We start from the raw sequence: 17,560 nt of genomic DNA, 5'->3' as shown, positions 1-17,560 counted from the left end.
CAAATTGTGTTACTTTACTCAGTGTTTATGCTTTACTATAATATCAACATATTCTTTCCAACCCTAATGGACAGACACAAATCCCCAGCAACACTCCCCTTGCCTTACCTCCTTATGCATGTGTGATCAAATTTTTGAGTTCAGCCCAAAGGTAAATGAGGAAGAAATGGCAAGGGGTTATTAAGTGGAAAAGTACTATAAAACAGCCAAGAGCAGCTGCACAGAGAATATATACAGGTCATATAAAATTAATATCATAATATGAAAAAGAGATAACATTATCTTTTCCTCTTTTTCAGAAAAGTTTTTTATAGTGCTCTTTCACTATTACATTCTTTCACATTTTTTTTTCATTTCCCCTGCACTTTAACCCTTTATTGCACTGGATTATAAATCTTGAGAAACAATTAAATGCAATGTCTACAGTTAAGGGGGTTATTTTATTAATTGTAAAACAAACTAAAACCAAATGAAATCATGAGAAGTTGTCCATACCTTGTACTTTTTCTGCTGCCCAGTACTTCCCTGCAGTCTCCAGAATCCAGGCTTCTTTCCTATCAGCTATCAGGAAACTGTTGTGATAGCTGAATACCATCCTACCCTCTGAACAATTTCCACCCTGGCCATATTTTTCTAATAGATCAACAATGACATTGAGGGCTTTTTCAGCTGTATCAGCTCTTTCAAGGCCAAGTCTAAAATAAAAATATTAAAGTTCTCAGATTAAAATAACTTTCCATTATTTTTCTTAAATAATTTCATGTACATGAGATTTTATTTTATATTCAAAATAAAAGTTCTTTTTTAAGAACTTTATCTGTTTTAAGCTAACAGATAAACTGAAATCCAACTTTTAAAAAATTTTTTTTAACGTTTACTTATTTTTTTTTAACGTTTATTTATTTTTGAGACAAAGAGAGACAGAGCATGAATGGGGAGGGTCAGAGAGAGGGAGACACAGACTCTGAAACAGGCTCCAGGCTCCAAGCTGTCAGCACGGAGCCCAACGCGGGGCTCGAACTCACAGACCGCAAGATCATGACCTGAGCCAAAGTCGGCCACTCAAAGACTGAGCCACCCAGGCGCCCCAACGTTTATTATTTTTGAGAGAGACAGAGAGACAGAGACAGAGCACAAGAGAGGGAGGGGCAGAAGAGAGCGAGGGACACAGAATCTGAAGCAGGCTCCAGGCTCCAAGCTGTCAGCACAGAGCTCAGTGCAGGGCTCGAACTCACAAACTGTGAGAACATGACCTGAGCCAAAGCTGAACGCTTAACTGACTGAGCCACCCAGGCACCCCTGAAATCCAACTTCTAAGCCATTCCTTCTGAAGTCAGTTTGAAATCATGAAAATAAAGTTTTTGGAGTGAAATAGCTCAATGTTAAAATTCCAATGTGGTAACTTATTGCCAAGTTGCTTTATCTCTGTACCTCAGGTATCTCATCTGTAAAATGAGGATAATATATGAGGTTACTGTGACAATTAAGGTCTGATAAAGTATATTTGGTATTTCCAATAAACCATAATTTTCAACCCCTTCTCTCAATGATATTTGAGTCTTCAAATTACATGCCTATATGGGCATACTTTGGAGATAATGCAGGAGCAGTTACAGGCCACTGGAATAAAATGAATATTGTGAAAAGTGAGTCAAATGAATTTTTTGGTTTCCAAGTGTATATAAAAGTTATGTTCACACTATACTGTAGTCTATTAAGTATGCAACAGCATTACGTCTAAAAAAACAATTATATACCTTAATTTAAAAATTAATTTAAAACTATTGCTAAAAAATGCTAACCATTATCTGAGCTTTCAATAAGTTATAATCACTGATTACAGATCACCATAAGAAATATAATAATAATAAAAAGTTTGAAATAGTGTGAGAATTGGGGCGCCTGGGTGACTCAGTCAGTTGAGCATCCAACTCTTGGTTCTGGTTCAGGTCATGATCTCACAGCTCATGAGTTCAAACCCCACATCGGGCTCTGTGCTGACAGTGCAGACCTGCTTAGGATTCTCTCTCCCTCTCTCTGCCCCTCCCCCATTCATGCTGTCTCTGTCTCCCTCAAAATAAATAAATACACTTAAAAAATATACAAATAAAAAAAATAGCGTGAGACACAAAAATCGTGTGAGATACCAAAAGGTGACACAGAGACACAAAGTGAGCAAATGCTATTGTAAAAAATGGCACCAACAGACTTGCCTGACACAGCATTGCCACAAACCTTCCATTTCTAAAAAATGCAGTATCTGTGAAGTGCAATAAAGGAAACCATAATAAAGTGAGGTATGCCTGTATTCTAAAGCATTTGAACACAAACTATGAAGTATCGACATCCCCAAAATGGGACAAAAATAGGAAAATAAAACTGGCAAGAGTTATGCCAAAATTAAAATTTTAGACATGGTCTATACCAGAAAAATATAATTAAAAAATAACCTGACAAGATCCATGCCCAGTAGCGCCTCTTCATCACACACTTCTTCTCTTCCCCATACAGCTTCATTCCCAATGCAAACTCCATGCTCGTTGGCTCCCATTTCTGCCCCCCATAACCAAGCTGGGCGACTGAGGACAACAGCATATGTTTCAGGAACTTGATCAATTTCTATGTAAGTACACTGTAAAGAAAGGCATAACAACGACCATAAAACCAAAAAAGAAAAAGTTACCAAATTCTAGAATCCTAAAAATCAGAAGACATGCCCGTTATGAAATAAAGTATAACTAACTTAAAAATTTCAATAATAAAGTCATTACCCCTAAAACATATTCAGAATTGACCCTAAAGCTTTTATTCATTCAAATATTTACTAAGCATCTCCTCTTATAAAGTACTCTACTAAGAGATATGTTAGTTACAAAGATGAAGTAGATACAGATCTTGCTTTCAAGAAACTAAGACTTGCACATTAACTAAAATATAACAAAATGTAAAGTATAAGGGCTGTGAAGAAAAATAAAAATGAGGTGCTAACGGAAGCTCAGTAGAGAGATAGTTTCTAGTTGTGAAATCTTGAAACATTTTGTAGAGGAGGATGTATTGAGTTGATGCTTAAGGGAGGAGACCTCAATCTCAATGTCTAGTATTTCTTAATTAGTGACCTAAGTCCCATATGTTGGCCCTTACATACAAGAGAATTGCTTGTATGAATTACATACAAGAGAATTATGTAGCATGTGAAAGTCAACCATCCGGTATGTCCACAGTAGTGAAAAGAATAAGAACCACTGGCTTCAGAACAGGAGAAATTTAAACATAAAGAGAGAAAGTGGAAAGGGACCCATGATGAATAAATAGTCTCAGCAAAAGAAAAAAAAAATTTCCCTGTATACAGAAAACATCTTATTTAATATATTTTATTATTATTATATCAATAAAATGAAATCTAAAAAATATATGTTAGCAATAAAAGCATAATATGAAACTTTAAGTTCTGTGTTGAATGGGTTTTTAATAAAAATTTTTTAAAGGATCATTTAATTAATGTGTGTACTACTGAATGATTGCATAAAATGCATATTAATAATGTAACCACAGGGCCCCATAAACCTTTTTTGATGTTAAAACTGTTATTTCCAGAGATTGGAATGACTTTCTCTATTCTACACCAATCAGAATCCTTTTTGGCTATCAAACTCCAGCTGAATCCCAGCTCCTGGGGAAGCCTTCCTCGATCTCTAGTCTGAATGAATTGCTCCTTCTCTATTGCTGACACAACTGGTGGCTCTTATTAAAGCATCCCACTTTACAATGGGGTTAATTACATATACATCCTATTCCTCTACTAGACTCTAAGCTCCTGGAAGACAGAACTAGTCTTGACAGCAGGCGTTAAATCCTTGCCCTATTTGACATGCTTGCATATGATAAACATTTAAATATTTGATCAAAGAATCAACAACTATTTCTATTGTTTTTTCAGCTTCCTCCAAATCACTGAAATAAAAGACCAGAAGTCTAATTCTGACTCAAATTATTTTTCAAATTTAAATTCTTGAATTTTTAACTTCTAGAGTCTCTGCCAAATAACTAGCTAATTAAAAAGCTGCTTATGATACTTTTAAAGAAAACTATTGCTAACAAAACATGTACTTCACCTACCTGAAGATGTTCTCTCAGGTTCTCATGAACTGCAGCAGGAAAATAAACTACCTCCTGTACTTCATCACACAATCTATCTGAATTTTTTCCAAAAATAATCCTGTTATCAACCGTTGCTGGAGGTAATGCCACAAAAGTATCACAGGAACAAGGTTCCATTTTTTAAAAACTAAAAAAACATATAGAAGATTCAAAATAAAAAGGGAGAAACATTTTTAGTATATACAAAACAAAGAGTTTTACTTGACAACCAAGGGATGTTATTGCCATATCAAATAAAGAGTGTTCATGAACGTTTTAAACTTTATACTGCACTACAAAAATCTGTAAGAAAATGGCTTGGGAATGAATCTTGTACTACAAGAATCAATAAGAAAATGACATTACAAGTAACTTCTTCTAGTCTATAGGTTAAATTTATCCTCTAAGATCTTTCTCTCCCGAAGTTTTCCCTGAATCTCCTATCAGTATTTCCATATTTGGGAACCCATGCACTTTACTGCTATGAAGACTATATTTGTGTACGCCTATGAGTTTCCATATTTGTGCACATATATGAGTCTCCTTCTGGACAATAAGACCCATGAGGGCTGGGAGCGTGCTTTATTAATCTTTGTACTCTCATCACCTGAAGTTATGAAATGTCCCAGTATTTCCTCAAAGGAAGGAAGGGGTCTCCTTTGAGCTGGAGAAGAATACACCCAGATTATAATACTGAGAAGACTGAAATTTTAAGACTCACTGAATCAGACGAATACAAAAACATGTCAATCAAAATACCAAACTGTTGATATGTCTAGGAAGAAGTTCACATACATAACTTATAAATCCTGATTGTTGAATTTAGTATCAAGATTGTGTCTTCATTTGTAATTTGGAAAACCTGAAATCCTCAGTTTTGGTAGATCATATTTGCTTCCAGAATGGACATACTGTTTTAGAGTTTCCTGCTTTCCCTTATTTTATAATGCCCAAACTTTAGAATCGCTTTACACAAACAGATACTAGCAGTTTATTTTATTAAAAAAATTTTTTTTGAGAGAGAGAGAGAATCTTAACCAGGCTCCATGGTCAGCGACCCTGGGATCAGGACCTGAGCAGAACTCGAGATTGGATGATCCACTGACTGAGTCACCCAGGTAACCCATACTAGCAGTTTAAAAACAAAAAGTAAGTTTAATAAATGTTTCATTCAAAAGAAAACAAGTGACTCAAGTAAGAAAGAAACACATTCAGCCTGAAACTCCTAACACTTTACTCTTTTCTTGTTGTTGAAAGAGGGAAGTCACGATTGCTGCTGTTCTTTTCTGTGTAAATTTCAACCTTTATGTCCGAGGTCCAGTTCTATTTGTGTTCCAAAGTTAGTTATACCACTGCATGACCTTGGCAAGCTATTCAATCTCGAACTAAGCCTTCTGCCTCATCGGTAAATATCTCAGGAGGCTGTTAATTAGAATTTAAAAAGACAGTGTGTAAAGCGTTTTTGCACAGTGCAAGGAACATATCAGACACTCAAATGAAAGCTGTTATTATTGGGCAGAAGAGTATATTTCTCATAAAAGGCTTCTTCTTGTTATCATACCCACCCCCTCCTTGCTGAGGATTTGGTTGGTGGATCCCCTACAGCAAAGCAGCCACGTCCACTCAAAACCCTGGAGTCTGAAGGGCCGTTAAAATGCACTAGATGATCTATGCTAACTGGAGTCATACGAGAAGCTAAGGAAACACGCCACCTACTTAGGAAAACGCCTAGCACGTTTAGAAGGGGATGGCTTGAGAGTCTTTATTAACTCCCAGTACGCATTCATCATCAACAAATGTTTAAGAACATCTTTCTGAACCAGGCACGGTACAGCTGAGAATCCTCGCTCTTATGGAGTTGACATTCCATTCTATATGCTTTAGCGTTTTTAGAAATATCACATCGTTTGATCCACCCGATCCGTACGTACTACAGTTCGGACGAGAAGTACTATTTTCAAAACGCAGACGAAAAAACTCGGTGCGAAGAACTTTATGTACCTGGAGTCAGAGTTCACAGAATAAAGAGGACGAACTTCAAGCACCCCTTGCCACCCAGCACACACTCTGCACCCCAGCTGGCGGCGCTCAGCCCGCAGCCGGCTCACCCCAGACCCGGGGCCTCGCCCGGAGCCCCTCGGTCCCGCCGCGCCACAGCGCGCGGCTTCCCACCTAGCACCACAACTTTGCACGCCCCTGCCCCGTTCACGCCCCTCACCTGGCCTAGGAGCTACCCTCAGAGGAAGGGGTAAGGGGTGTGCTAGGGCGGGCGGAGGAGCTAGCGGCCGGAAGCTGTCACCTTTGACCGCGGAAGTTCCCGCTGCCACTGGAGGCGCAGTTCCGGTTAGGCGGCAGTATTTGTTTACGTTGTTCACAGTTCCAGTGGCCGCCGGCCCCAGCGTAGGCTTCAAGATGGGGAAGTCTTTTGCCAATTTCATGTGCAAGAAGGACTTTCATCCCGCCTCCAAATCCAATATCAAGAAAGTGAGTAAGGGGAGCCGGGTAGGGTTCTGGCTCTTGGCGCCTGGGATCCCCAGGGCTGGAGGTGATGAAAGTGGTTGTGTCTGTGGGATTTCTGGAACAGTCGCCGCTTCCCCAGGCCTGGCACCCTGGTCTTCCCGCCCCTTTTTCTCTGCTGAGAAACTCGCTAATAAAGCTGGCCTCGACGCTTATTCTCCATCAGCCGGGAGGCGGGCAGCCTTCGTCTGCCCGGTCGGCTTGTCATCTAGAATGTGTAAATCTGTAAGATACGAAGTATGATCATATGGTTCCTCGTTACTTTCTCAACTGTTTTTGGTTTTGTCTTTTCGGGTCACAGGGATCGTGGCTTCGGAGCTCTGCTATCCTGTACAAAGGTGATTCCCTGTTTATTTAAGATAGCTCTTAAGAGGGAAATAAAGGCACCTCTTTCTGTCTTTATCCCACCCGATAATGTAGCGTCTGCCTGGTGGACTCTTTGAAGTTTGGCTGTTTATTTTACTTAGTATTTTTTTAAATTGACGTGTATACAACATTACATTAGTTTCCGATATACAACGACGTTTGACTTTTTTTTTTAATTTTTTATTATTGTTTTTTTTAAGTAATCTCTACACTCAACGTGCAGCTCTAACTCCTGCCCAGGAAATCAAGAGGCGCTTGCTCTACCAACTTGGTCAGCCAAGCGCTCCCAGCACAATCACTTTTAGCCCTGAGATCTTACACAAATACTTAATATCCTTTATCCTCAGCCTCCTAATCTATAAATTTAAAATGAACAGTATCAGTTGCCTTGACTTGTGAAATTGTTATGAGGACTAAATAAGCTGGTATAGATAAAGGCTTGAAACAAAGTACCACATAGAGGGATTGCTCAATAAAATGTTAATTTCTCCTATACACATACTTATTTTTAGCCTGCTCCTAAAATGCATGTATTACTCAGAGCTTCATCCTTGGCCTATGCCTTACTTTATATGCTTTCCCAGGCAATCACGTCCAATTTCATGGTTTTAACTACTTCTTTACTCAGGACTCTCAAATCTACAGTCTCACATTTCTTCTCACAGCTTGGGGCATGTCAAGACAACTACATACTGGAAATTATCATCTTGACATATTACAGGCATCTCAAGCTCAACATGTCTGAAATGGATTATGTCTTTCATTCAAAATCTGCTCTTCATTTTACACTTCCTATCTCATGAGTAGGAAATAGAGGTGGTAACACACATCCTGTCACCCAACCCAGAAATTCAAGATATATTCCTTTTCCGTTACCCCTTTATCTAGGTAGCTAATAAATTCAATTTATCTTACCTTCCAAATATTTCGAATTCATCTCTCCTCTTTATCACTACTACCTGTTTTTTAGCTCAGACCCTCGTCATCTTCCACCTGAACTATTAAATTTCCTAACAGGTTTGGTTTTGGGGGGGCTTTGTTTGTTTGTTTTGGTTTTCTTGGCCTCCAGTCTTGACCCCTCTCAAATCCATTCTCCACATCGCTATCAGAATAATATTTTTTATTTGGCAACTTTATTGAGGTACAGTTCACATACTAGACAATTACCCACTTAAAGTGTACTGTTCAGTGGTTTTTAGTATATTCACAGATTTGTGCAGTCACCACCACAAACAATTTAGAATACTTTCATCATCTCCCCACAAGACCTGTATCTGTTAGCACTTATTCTCCATTTGTCCTTACCACCATCCCCGCCCCGCCCCCATCCCGAGGTAACCACTAACCTACTTTATTTCTGTGGGTTTGCCTATTCGGGATGTTTCCTAAAAATGTAATCATGCAATATATGGCCTTTTGTGGCTGGTTTCTTTCACTTACCATAACAGTTTTGAACTTCATCCATGTTGTGGAACGTGTCAGTATTGGATTTCTTTTTATGGCTTAATAATTCCATTGTATTGATAGAGTACATTTTATGTATCCATTCATCGGTTGAATATTTGGGTTGTTTCCATAGAGTGATCTTTTTAAAGCACAAATCTGATTGCTTGGCTTCTTAGTAAAATACTACAGGATTAAATCCTAGTTATTTGCATTCAGTTTATTTTTCCTTCTTCATCCCTTATTGCTACTCTCTTACCTCAGATTTTACACTCCAGTAATATTAAACTACTTAATTCTTATTTTGCACCTTTCGGCCTTTGTCTGAGCTTTTCCCTCTGCTAGTACTATCTTACCGTGTTTTTTTCCTTGGCAAATTTTGATCCTCTTCAAAACCCTGCTTGACATGTATGGTATTACTTATGTAGAGGGTTATTTGTTGAAGCAGAGTTTGTAATAGCAAAAGATTGGAAATTTCCTAAATGCCCATCAGTACAACAGGAGATTAGTTAACTAAATGATGGGATAGCTCCACAGTAAAATGATATTCAGCCCCTCCTCCCTCCAAAACCAAGAAACGTTTTTTAACTGACCTAGGAGTGATCTCTATGATACTCAATTTTATTTTATACATATTCTGTGTATACATGCAGTATATGTTACCATTTATGAAAAGAGTGAGAAAAGAATGTGTATGAGATATATATATATATACATATATATACATGTATGTGTGTGTGTATATATATATATATATACATGTATGTATATATATACGCACACATTGTTTTCTGTATATATGCATTAGAACATCTTTGGAAGGATATAGAAGAAATAATATCATTGGCTGCCTATGAATATATTTACTTAATTTAAAAATTAACTTTGGGCTGCCTGGGTGGCGCAGTCGGTTAAGCGTCCGACTTCAGCCAGGTCACGATCTCGCGGTCCGGGAGTTCGAGCCCCGCGTCGGGCTCTGGGCTGATGGCTCGGAGCCTGGAGCCTGTTTCCGATTCTGTGTCTCCCTCTCTCTCTGCCCCTCCCCCATTCATGCTCTGTCTCTCTCTGTCCCAAAAATAAATAAACGTTGAAAAAAAAATTAAAAAAAAAAAATTAACTTCTGGAGCATCTGGGTGGCTCAGTTGGTTAAGCGTCGCATTTTGGCTCAGGTCATGATCTCGTGGTTCATGAATTCCAGCCTCACTTCAGATCTTCTGTCCCCCTCTCTCTGCCCGTCCCTCACTCATTCTTTCTCTCTCTCTCTCTCTCTTGCAAAGTAAATAAATAAACTTTTAAAAATATATTGGTAAAAAAAATTTAACTTCTGAAAACCAAAACTTAGGCACCTGGGTGGCTCAGTCGGTTAAGCATCTGACTTCAGCTCAGGTCCTGATCTCATGGTTCATGAGTTTGAGCCCCACATCAGGCTCTCTGCTGTCAGTGCAGAGACCACTTCAGATCCTCTGCCCCCCCCCCCCGCCCCCCGCTTCTCCCTTGCGTGCGCTCTCTCTTTCTCTCTCTCAAAAATAAATAAAAATTAAAAACTAACAAAATAAAAACCAAAATTTGCTATAAAGTATTCCATTATACCAGCCTTCCTCCCTTCCTCTAAAATTAATCACCGTCTTGTTCTATTTCTTTATCTTGTGTGTATTCCTATTATCCAGATAGCAAACTTTGTTATCACTTACACAGTTCATTTTTTTATTCTGAAATAGCTTAAACATACTTTTTTTATTAGCAGATTCTGAGCATTTTGAAGGCTAAGAATGTGTTTTATTTTTATTCCAGTCCATGATACTCAGTATGTATTTCAGCTCTTGAGCAATTGAGACTGGTGAAATAACATTGTAAAATCTAAAACTTTAAATAAATGATAGTTATTCTGTTAGAAATGCCATGTTATGATTAGTGTGTTACTCTCCCAGGCAGTGACCCCTTGCATGTCTTTGTTGCAACTGTTTTCATTTTGAGCTGCAGTGAAAATTCCAAACATGTGCTTTTTACTGCCTATCCCAAGTGTAGGTTTTTCTTCTGTAACATTACACTGGTAAGTATGAAGTCAGTGGAGAAAACGTTCAGAAACTTATCCCAAAAGAAATTTTTGGTATATTCTGTCCCTGAAGAATTCTTTTCATTTCTGTTTTTGCTTTCACTTCCATATGAATTCCTACTTGTCCATCTCCCACTGTGTCCCCTTGGAACCTTCCTATTTCATCACTACTAAAATACTGGTGGGGCACCTGGGTGGCTCAGTCAGTTGACCTTCGAAACTCTTGGTTTCGGCTCAGGTCTTGATCTCATGATTTGGTTCAGTCTTAGCACTGATATTGCAGAGCCTGCTTGGGATTCTGTCTCTTCTTCTCTTTCTGCCTGAATGAGCCAGCGAGTGAGTGAGTGAGTGAGTGAGTGAGTGAGTGAATGAATACATACATACATGCATACACACATACAAACAAACTGGTAACTACCCCTGTTTTGCTTCTAAAATTAACTAACGGCAGCCTTGTCCCACACTTATTTGCCCCCACAGTTAATGACATAATTTTATCAATGTAAGTATTTGTCCTCTAATTTACCTTCTTAAAACCTAGCATGTTTAGAAAGTTTTGTGTGTGTGTGTGTGTGTCTGTGTGTGTTGTTTTGTTTTTGAGAGAGATCGCAAGTGAGCTCAGGGCAGTGAGAAAGATAGAGAATCCCACAAGTGGCAGAGAGAGGGAGAGAGAGAGAAAGAGAGAAGTGCGGCTTACCCGAAGTGAGGCACGTGCTCACCCAAAGCAGGGCTCAAGCTCACACGCTATAGGACTTGAACTCACGAACCGTGAGATCATGACCTGGGCTGAAGTTAGAGGCTTAACAACTGAGCCACACAGGCACCCATGGATAGAAAGTTTTGACTTGCTCTTTACGTTGAATGATTGTCAAATACTGTGTCCTTTACTGTAAAGGCAGTTGGAAGGCATTTGATACCTTTTCAGTCTAGAAATAACCTGATTAAGTATCCTTGCTTAAGTTGTGTGGGCTTTTTACCTCCACCACATTTATGATTTTGAGGATTTCATGTAGGGATACATTCAACCTGTGATATTGGTGCCCTTGAGCAACTCCAAGGCATTTCATGCATCTCTCTCTTATCTCTGTTTCCTCTCTTGTCTCTTCCCTTTTTTCTGCAACTACCTTTCAATTCCTTTTCTTTTTTTCTTTTTCTCATCCTCCATTTCTCCTCCATTGGCATTTGGGAGCATTGTTTAATCCTACTGGCTGTGCCTTGGGTGTTTTCTGGACTAGACATACTCCATATAGAAAGATTATCATTCTCTTCTCCGAAATAACACAGAGACTAAGTGCAAGAAGCTGTTGTACCACAGGTACTTAAAGTGGTTCTTAAAAAAATTTTTTAATGTTTATTTATTTTCGAGAGACAGAGATGGGATGTGAGTGGGTTAGGGGCAGAGAGAGAGGGAGACACGGAATCCGAAGCAGGCTCCAGGCTCTGAGCAGTCAGCACAGAGCCCAATGTGGGGCTTGAACTCACGAGCTGTGAGGTCATGACCCAAGCCGAAGTCGGATGCTCAACCGACTGGGCCACCCAGGTGCCCCTAAAGTGGTTCTTAAATTTGATTTTTTCTTGAAAGCTAGCTATTTTGAATAACTAGATTTTTTTTCTTTTTTTAAGTTATTTTTTTTTAATTTACATTCAAGCTAGTTAACATATAGTGTAATAACAATTTCAGGAATAGAATTTAGTGATTCATCACTTACATATAACACCCAGTGCTCATCCCAACAGGTGTCCTTCTTAATGCCCCTCTCCCATTTAGCCCATCTCCCCACCCAAAACCCCTCCAGTAACCCTCTGTTTGTTCTCTGTATTTAAGAGTCTCTTATGGTTTGTCCCCCTCCCTGTTTTTATGTTATTTTTGCTTCCCTTCCCATATGTTCATCTGTTTTGTATCTGAAATTCCTCATATGAGTGAAGTCATATATTTGTCTTTTTGTGGCTGACTTATTTTGCTTAGCATAATACACTATAGTTCCATCCACATTGTTGCAAATGTCAAGATTTTATTCTTTTTGATTGCTGAGTAATATTCCATTATATATATATACACACACACCACATCTTTATCCATTCATCAGTTGATGGAGATTTGGGCTCTTTCCATACTTAGCCTATTGTCCATAGCACTGCTATACACATTGGGGTGCATGTGCACCTCCAAATCAGCACTCCTGCATCCTTTGGATAAATACCTAGTAGTGTAATTGCTGGGTCATAGGGTAGTTCTATTTTTAATTTTTGAGGAACCTCCATACTGTTTTCCAGAGTGGCTGCACCAGTTTGCATTCCTACCAGCAGTGCAAAAGGGTTCCCCTTTCTCCACATCCTCACCAACATCTGTTGTTGCCTGGGTTGTTAATTTTAGCCACTGAATGTGTAGATTTAAGGACCTGTATCAAGGCACAAGTCAGACTTTTCAGTTGTCATCTTATGATGTCATTATGACCAAAATAGATTATATTGTAAACTATATACAATAACATTTTATATTTTGTTATAAAATACGAGCAAACTTTCTGTTTTAATTTTTTACTTCACTACTTTAGGTATGGATGGCAGAACAGAAAATATCATATGATAAGAAGAAACAAGAAGAATTAATGCAACAATATCTTAAAGAACAAGAATCATATGATAATAGGTAAGAAATTTCACTATGCTGGTGTTTTTAGAATGATCAGTTGCATGAGAATGATCCCTTACTGAATCATATATTAAATTAGCTTTTTTGAATTGAATACCCCAATGATAGGATTCTATTTCCTGTGAACCCTCTTTACTCTGATATCTGTACGTGGCCACTTTTTCCAACCTTACCAATAGTTCACATAAAATATACGTTGATGTGACTCCATATACAGCTTATGAGGAAGTCCCAACTTAGGTAAAGCTTGGAAGAACAATAAAAGTCTACACTTGAACTACTGACACCTCTTACAAAGATATTTCTTTAGTATACACTGAAATGAAAAGATGCATAGGACACCATCAAAAGTAAAGTGTCTCTACTTGACCTGGATATCATTGCTCTGTTAATGGCAGGATCATAACTAGAGTTCTTTGTTGGTTTATTCCAGCACAGTGCCTCCCGTTTAGCTCTTGTCATTTTGTGTTTATATTAGCAAGTCTAACTCTGAAGCTGGTTGCTCTTGGTTAATCAAACAGGTGAATAGTGATGTTTTAATTATATGGACCACACTGTCTGCAGCTCAGTTCTGTTTTTCATCAAAATATAGAACATAAGTAAAGTACTACTAGACTATTACTTAATATTCTCTTTAAAATCTAATGTAGTGTCGGGCACCTGGGTAGCTCATTTGATTAAGATTCCGACTCTTGGGGTGCCTGGGTGGCACAGTCGGTTAAGCGTCCGACTTCAGCCAGGTCACGATCTCGCAGTCCGTGAGTTCGAGCCCCGCGTCAGGCTCTGGGCTGATGGCTCAGAGCCTGGAGCCTGTTTCTGATTCTGTGTCTCCCTCTCTCTCTGCTCCTCCCCCGTTCATTCTCTGTCTCTCTCTGTCCCAAAAATAAAAAATAAACGTTGAAAAAAAAAAAAAAAGATTCCGACTCTTGACTTTGGCCCAGGTCATGATCTCATGGTTAATGAGATTGAACCCTGAGTGGGTTCTGCAGTGACAGTGCAGAGCCTGCTTGGGATTTATCCCTCTCTCTCCCCCCCGCCCCCTTGCTCTCTCGCTCTCTCTCTAAATAAAAATAAACTTAAAAAAAAATATGTATATGTAGTGTATCAAGAGCAAAATTATAGAAATAAAACTTTTACTTCAATTAAATACTTTTCACAACAATTCTATTCAATCTGGTTAACTTTTATTGAGTACCTCCTTTTGTGCAAGACAATAAAAGGCCCCTTTGTTATAGGGGCCTGTAAAGTGGGATATGTAGTTTGTCTCTGCCCTCAGGAATTCTCTCGTAAGTGATACGTACATATAGTTCAAAGCTGAATATAATAACAATGTATTAAAAACACAAGTTTTAAAAACAATAGCATGCTAACATAGGACACAGTAATTCCATTTGGGATAACAAGGTAAGACTTAATGAAAGAAGGGACATTTGAGCTGAACTATGAAGAATGTTAAGGATTTAGATCCATGGTTCTCATCTGAAGTCCATTATCCACCCCCCTCTTCCCCCTCCCCTGCCAGGGGACATGTGGCAATGTTTGGACACGTTTTTGATTGTCACAGCTCAGATGTTGGATGCTACCAGCATCTAGTGGGTGGAGACTAGGGAGCTGCAGAACAACCTACAATGTACAGGACAGCCCCACCCAACGAAGAATGATCTGGTCCGAAAGGTCAGTAGCACCACTGTTGAGAAACCCTGATTTACATATAGTAAAAGCTTATTAAAGATCACAGTGGGAAAGTAGAGAGGTGTTCAGGGAAACAGCCTATAGTTGCGTTAGACTGATAAAGAGATAGTGGAGGTGAGTGGCTTTGCAGCAGATTATTCTGTTTATTCTTTTTTAAAAAATTGTTTTTTAATGTTTATTTTTTGAGAGAGAGACAGAGCATGAGTAAGGAGAGGTATAGAGAGAGAGGGAGACACAGCACAGAGCCTGACACGGGGCTCGGACTCCAGGACTGCGAGATCATGACCTGAGCCCAAGTCGAATGCTTAACCAACCGAGCAACCCAGGTGCCCCATACTGTTTATTCTTGATTTTAAAAAAAGTTACTTTACTCTCTTTGTAATTAAATACTTGAGGGGCGCCTGGGTGGCGCAGTCCGTTAAGCGTCCGACTTCAGCCAGGTCACGATCTCACGGTCTGTGAGTTCGAGCCCCGCGTCAGGCTCTGGGCTGATGGCTCAGAGCCTGGAGCCTGTTTCCGATTCTGTGTCTCCCTCTCTCTCTACTCCTCCCCCGTTCATGCTCTGTCTCTCTCTGTCCCAAAAATAAAATAAACGTTGAAAAAAAAATAAAAATAAAATAAAAAAAATAAATAAATAAATACTTGAAGCCATGCAAATAATCTATTTTTCCTTGAACTTTTGTCCACTAATTTAGCATTTATTGGTGGATACTGCCTGCATTAGTTATTACCATGGTATTCTACTGGTGATTTTCTATTCCTCTCATTCCGTCTACATTTTAAAATTTGAATTCCTCTGGAAACAAGAATTTTCCCTTTCCCTATTTAGTTATTTATTTATTCATTTATTTCTATCAGTATGGACTCAGATATTTATTTAATGGGTTATAATCCAGGGGCACCTGGGTGTCTCAGTCGGTTAAGTGTCTGACTGCAGCTCAGGTCACGATCTCACAGTTCATGGGTTCGAGCCCCGCTTTGGGCTCTGTGCTGACAGATCAGAACCTGGAGCCTGCTTCATATTCTGTGTCTCCCTCTCTCTGCTCCTCCCCCACTTGCACTCTTACTCTCAAAAATAAATAAACGTTAAAAAAAATTTTAATGGGTTATAATCCAATACTATTGTTGTTTATTTTGTTGCTCCAATTGTTTCAATTTTAGCCTTTGACTGCTCTACCAGATTGGCTCATATAACCATTGCAAATGCCCCAATCTTATTTTATTTTATTTTTTAAAATTGTGTTGGCTTTCTAAAGTTTTTTTATTTTATTAATAATTTTGAGAGAGAGAGTATGCACTCACATGTGGGCACAAGCAGGGAAGGACAGAGAAAGAATCCCAAGCAGGCTCTGTGCTATTAGCATGGGAGCCCCACGCAAGGCTCTATCTCACGAACCATGAGATCATGACGCGAGGTGAAATCAAGAATCAGTTGCTTCACCAACTAAAACACCCAGGCATCCCCCACCCCCAGCCTTTTTTTAAAACCACTTCCTGGCACCATAAGATGGTCCAAATTTGTCTTTTATTTTTTCCTGCTCTAGCATTGGAATCAACCAAATTGATTGGACCTTGATTCCTTTTATTGGAAAAAGATACTTAGAAACCAGGTTCTGGACACTAGATGTGTTCACTGCTTCTCTGTTTGGTTATTCAAATGCACATTTATGAGTAATTGGTGATTTCCAAAGGGTTTTTTTTTTCTTCATTCAGAAATGTCCTTGGTAGCCAATTTTGTTCTTTAGTAATCTAATTTTTCTCTTTTAAGTTTTTCCTGCTATAGAGATGTTTCTTAATGTTTATGAATATTGATTCCTATATACTCTTTTTAAAGATGACAGTAACATTTATTATTCTCATTGGATAAAAAAAATTTATTGGGATGTCAAAAAATCTATATCCATTCTGTATACAGTCAACAGCAATAAAAATAATAATAATTTTTACAGGTTTTTAATTGAAATTAAAATGTCAATATCATAGCTTTACTTTTTATTTTATATACCTGTAGAGTTTTGCATGAAGTGGAAAAATGATCTTCCAGTTTTGATTTTATGTTATTTTTTATGTCAGTATAAACAAAATGCTTTTTTGCAGGGGTAAAAAAAAAAAATATATATATATATATATACATATATATATATATATAAATATATATAACATTTTTTAAGTGTACAGTTCACAGCATTAATTACATTAACAGTGTTGTGTACATTTCCAGAATTTTTTCCATTACACCAAATAGAAACTCTATACCTATTTAACAGTAACTCCGTATTCCGCCTCCCTTCTGCCCTTGGTAACCATTATTTTACTTTCTAAAGTAAAAATGAATTTGCCTGTTACAGGCGCCTCATATAAGTGGAATCATGAAATATTAATCTCTTTGTGTGTGGCTTATTTCACTTAGCACAGTGTGTTCAAGATTGATCCATACTGTAGCATGTATCAGAACTTTTTTTTGTTTTATGGCTAAATAATGTTCCATTATATGTATACACCCTATTTTGTTTCTCTCTCCACCCCTGGATGGACACTTGGGTTGCTTCTACCTTTTGGCTATTATGAGTTATGCTGCTATAAACACTGGCATGTAAATATCTATCTGTTCAAGTCCCTACTTTCAGTTCCTCTAGGTATATACCTAGGAGTAGATTTGCTGGATTGTATAGTGATTCTGTATTTAGCTTTTGAAGAAC

The 17,560-nt window shown here is 38.4% G+C and overlaps 2 protein-coding genes across 5 annotated transcripts in view; one reads left to right on the top strand and one right to left on the bottom strand.

Moving 5' to 3' along the window:
* Window positions 1-6,437, bottom strand: part of SCRN3 (secernin 3) — a 32,309-nt gene extending 25,872 nt beyond the window's left edge. For 2 of the 4 annotated variants that reach the window (XM_040475422.1, XM_040475424.1), the window contains exons 1-4: window positions 6,356-6,437; window positions 4,117-4,285; window positions 2,451-2,632; window positions 496-695 (exon numbers count right to left, since the gene is read on the bottom strand). In XM_040475422.1, the coding sequence (XP_040331356.1) occupies window positions 496-695; window positions 2,451-2,632; window positions 4,117-4,275 (541 nt within the window). In that variant the 5' untranslated portion in view covers window positions 4,276-4,285; window positions 6,356-6,437. Of the gene's footprint in view, window positions 1-495; window positions 696-2,450; window positions 2,633-4,116; window positions 4,286-5,853; window positions 6,303-6,355 lie in introns of those variants that run through there. The other 2 variants (XM_040475423.1, XM_040475425.1) reach the window with 2 other exon arrangements.
* A 32-nt stretch (window positions 6,438-6,469) lies between these two features.
* CIRSR (corepressor of RBPJ and splicing regulator) overlaps window positions 6,470-17,560 on the top strand; it is a 45,692-nt gene continuing 34,601 nt past the window's right edge. Inside the window, exons 1-2 of the mRNA XM_040475421.1 lie at window positions 6,470-6,621; window positions 13,072-13,166. Of these exons, the coding sequence (XP_040331355.1) occupies window positions 6,550-6,621; window positions 13,072-13,166 (167 nt within the window). The 5' untranslated portion in view covers window positions 6,470-6,549. The remainder of the gene's footprint in view (window positions 6,622-13,071; window positions 13,167-17,560) is intronic.

The sequence above is a fragment of the Herpailurus yagouaroundi genome, unplaced genomic scaffold, assembly GCF_014898765.1.
Source record: "Herpailurus yagouaroundi ecotype Mexico unplaced genomic scaffold, PumYag 140, whole genome shotgun sequence".
Taxonomy (NCBI): Eukaryota; Metazoa; Chordata; class Mammalia; order Carnivora; family Felidae; genus Herpailurus; species Herpailurus yagouaroundi.
The sequence above is the reverse complement of the archived record's forward strand: the minus strand, read 5'-3'. Positions and strand labels throughout refer to the sequence as shown.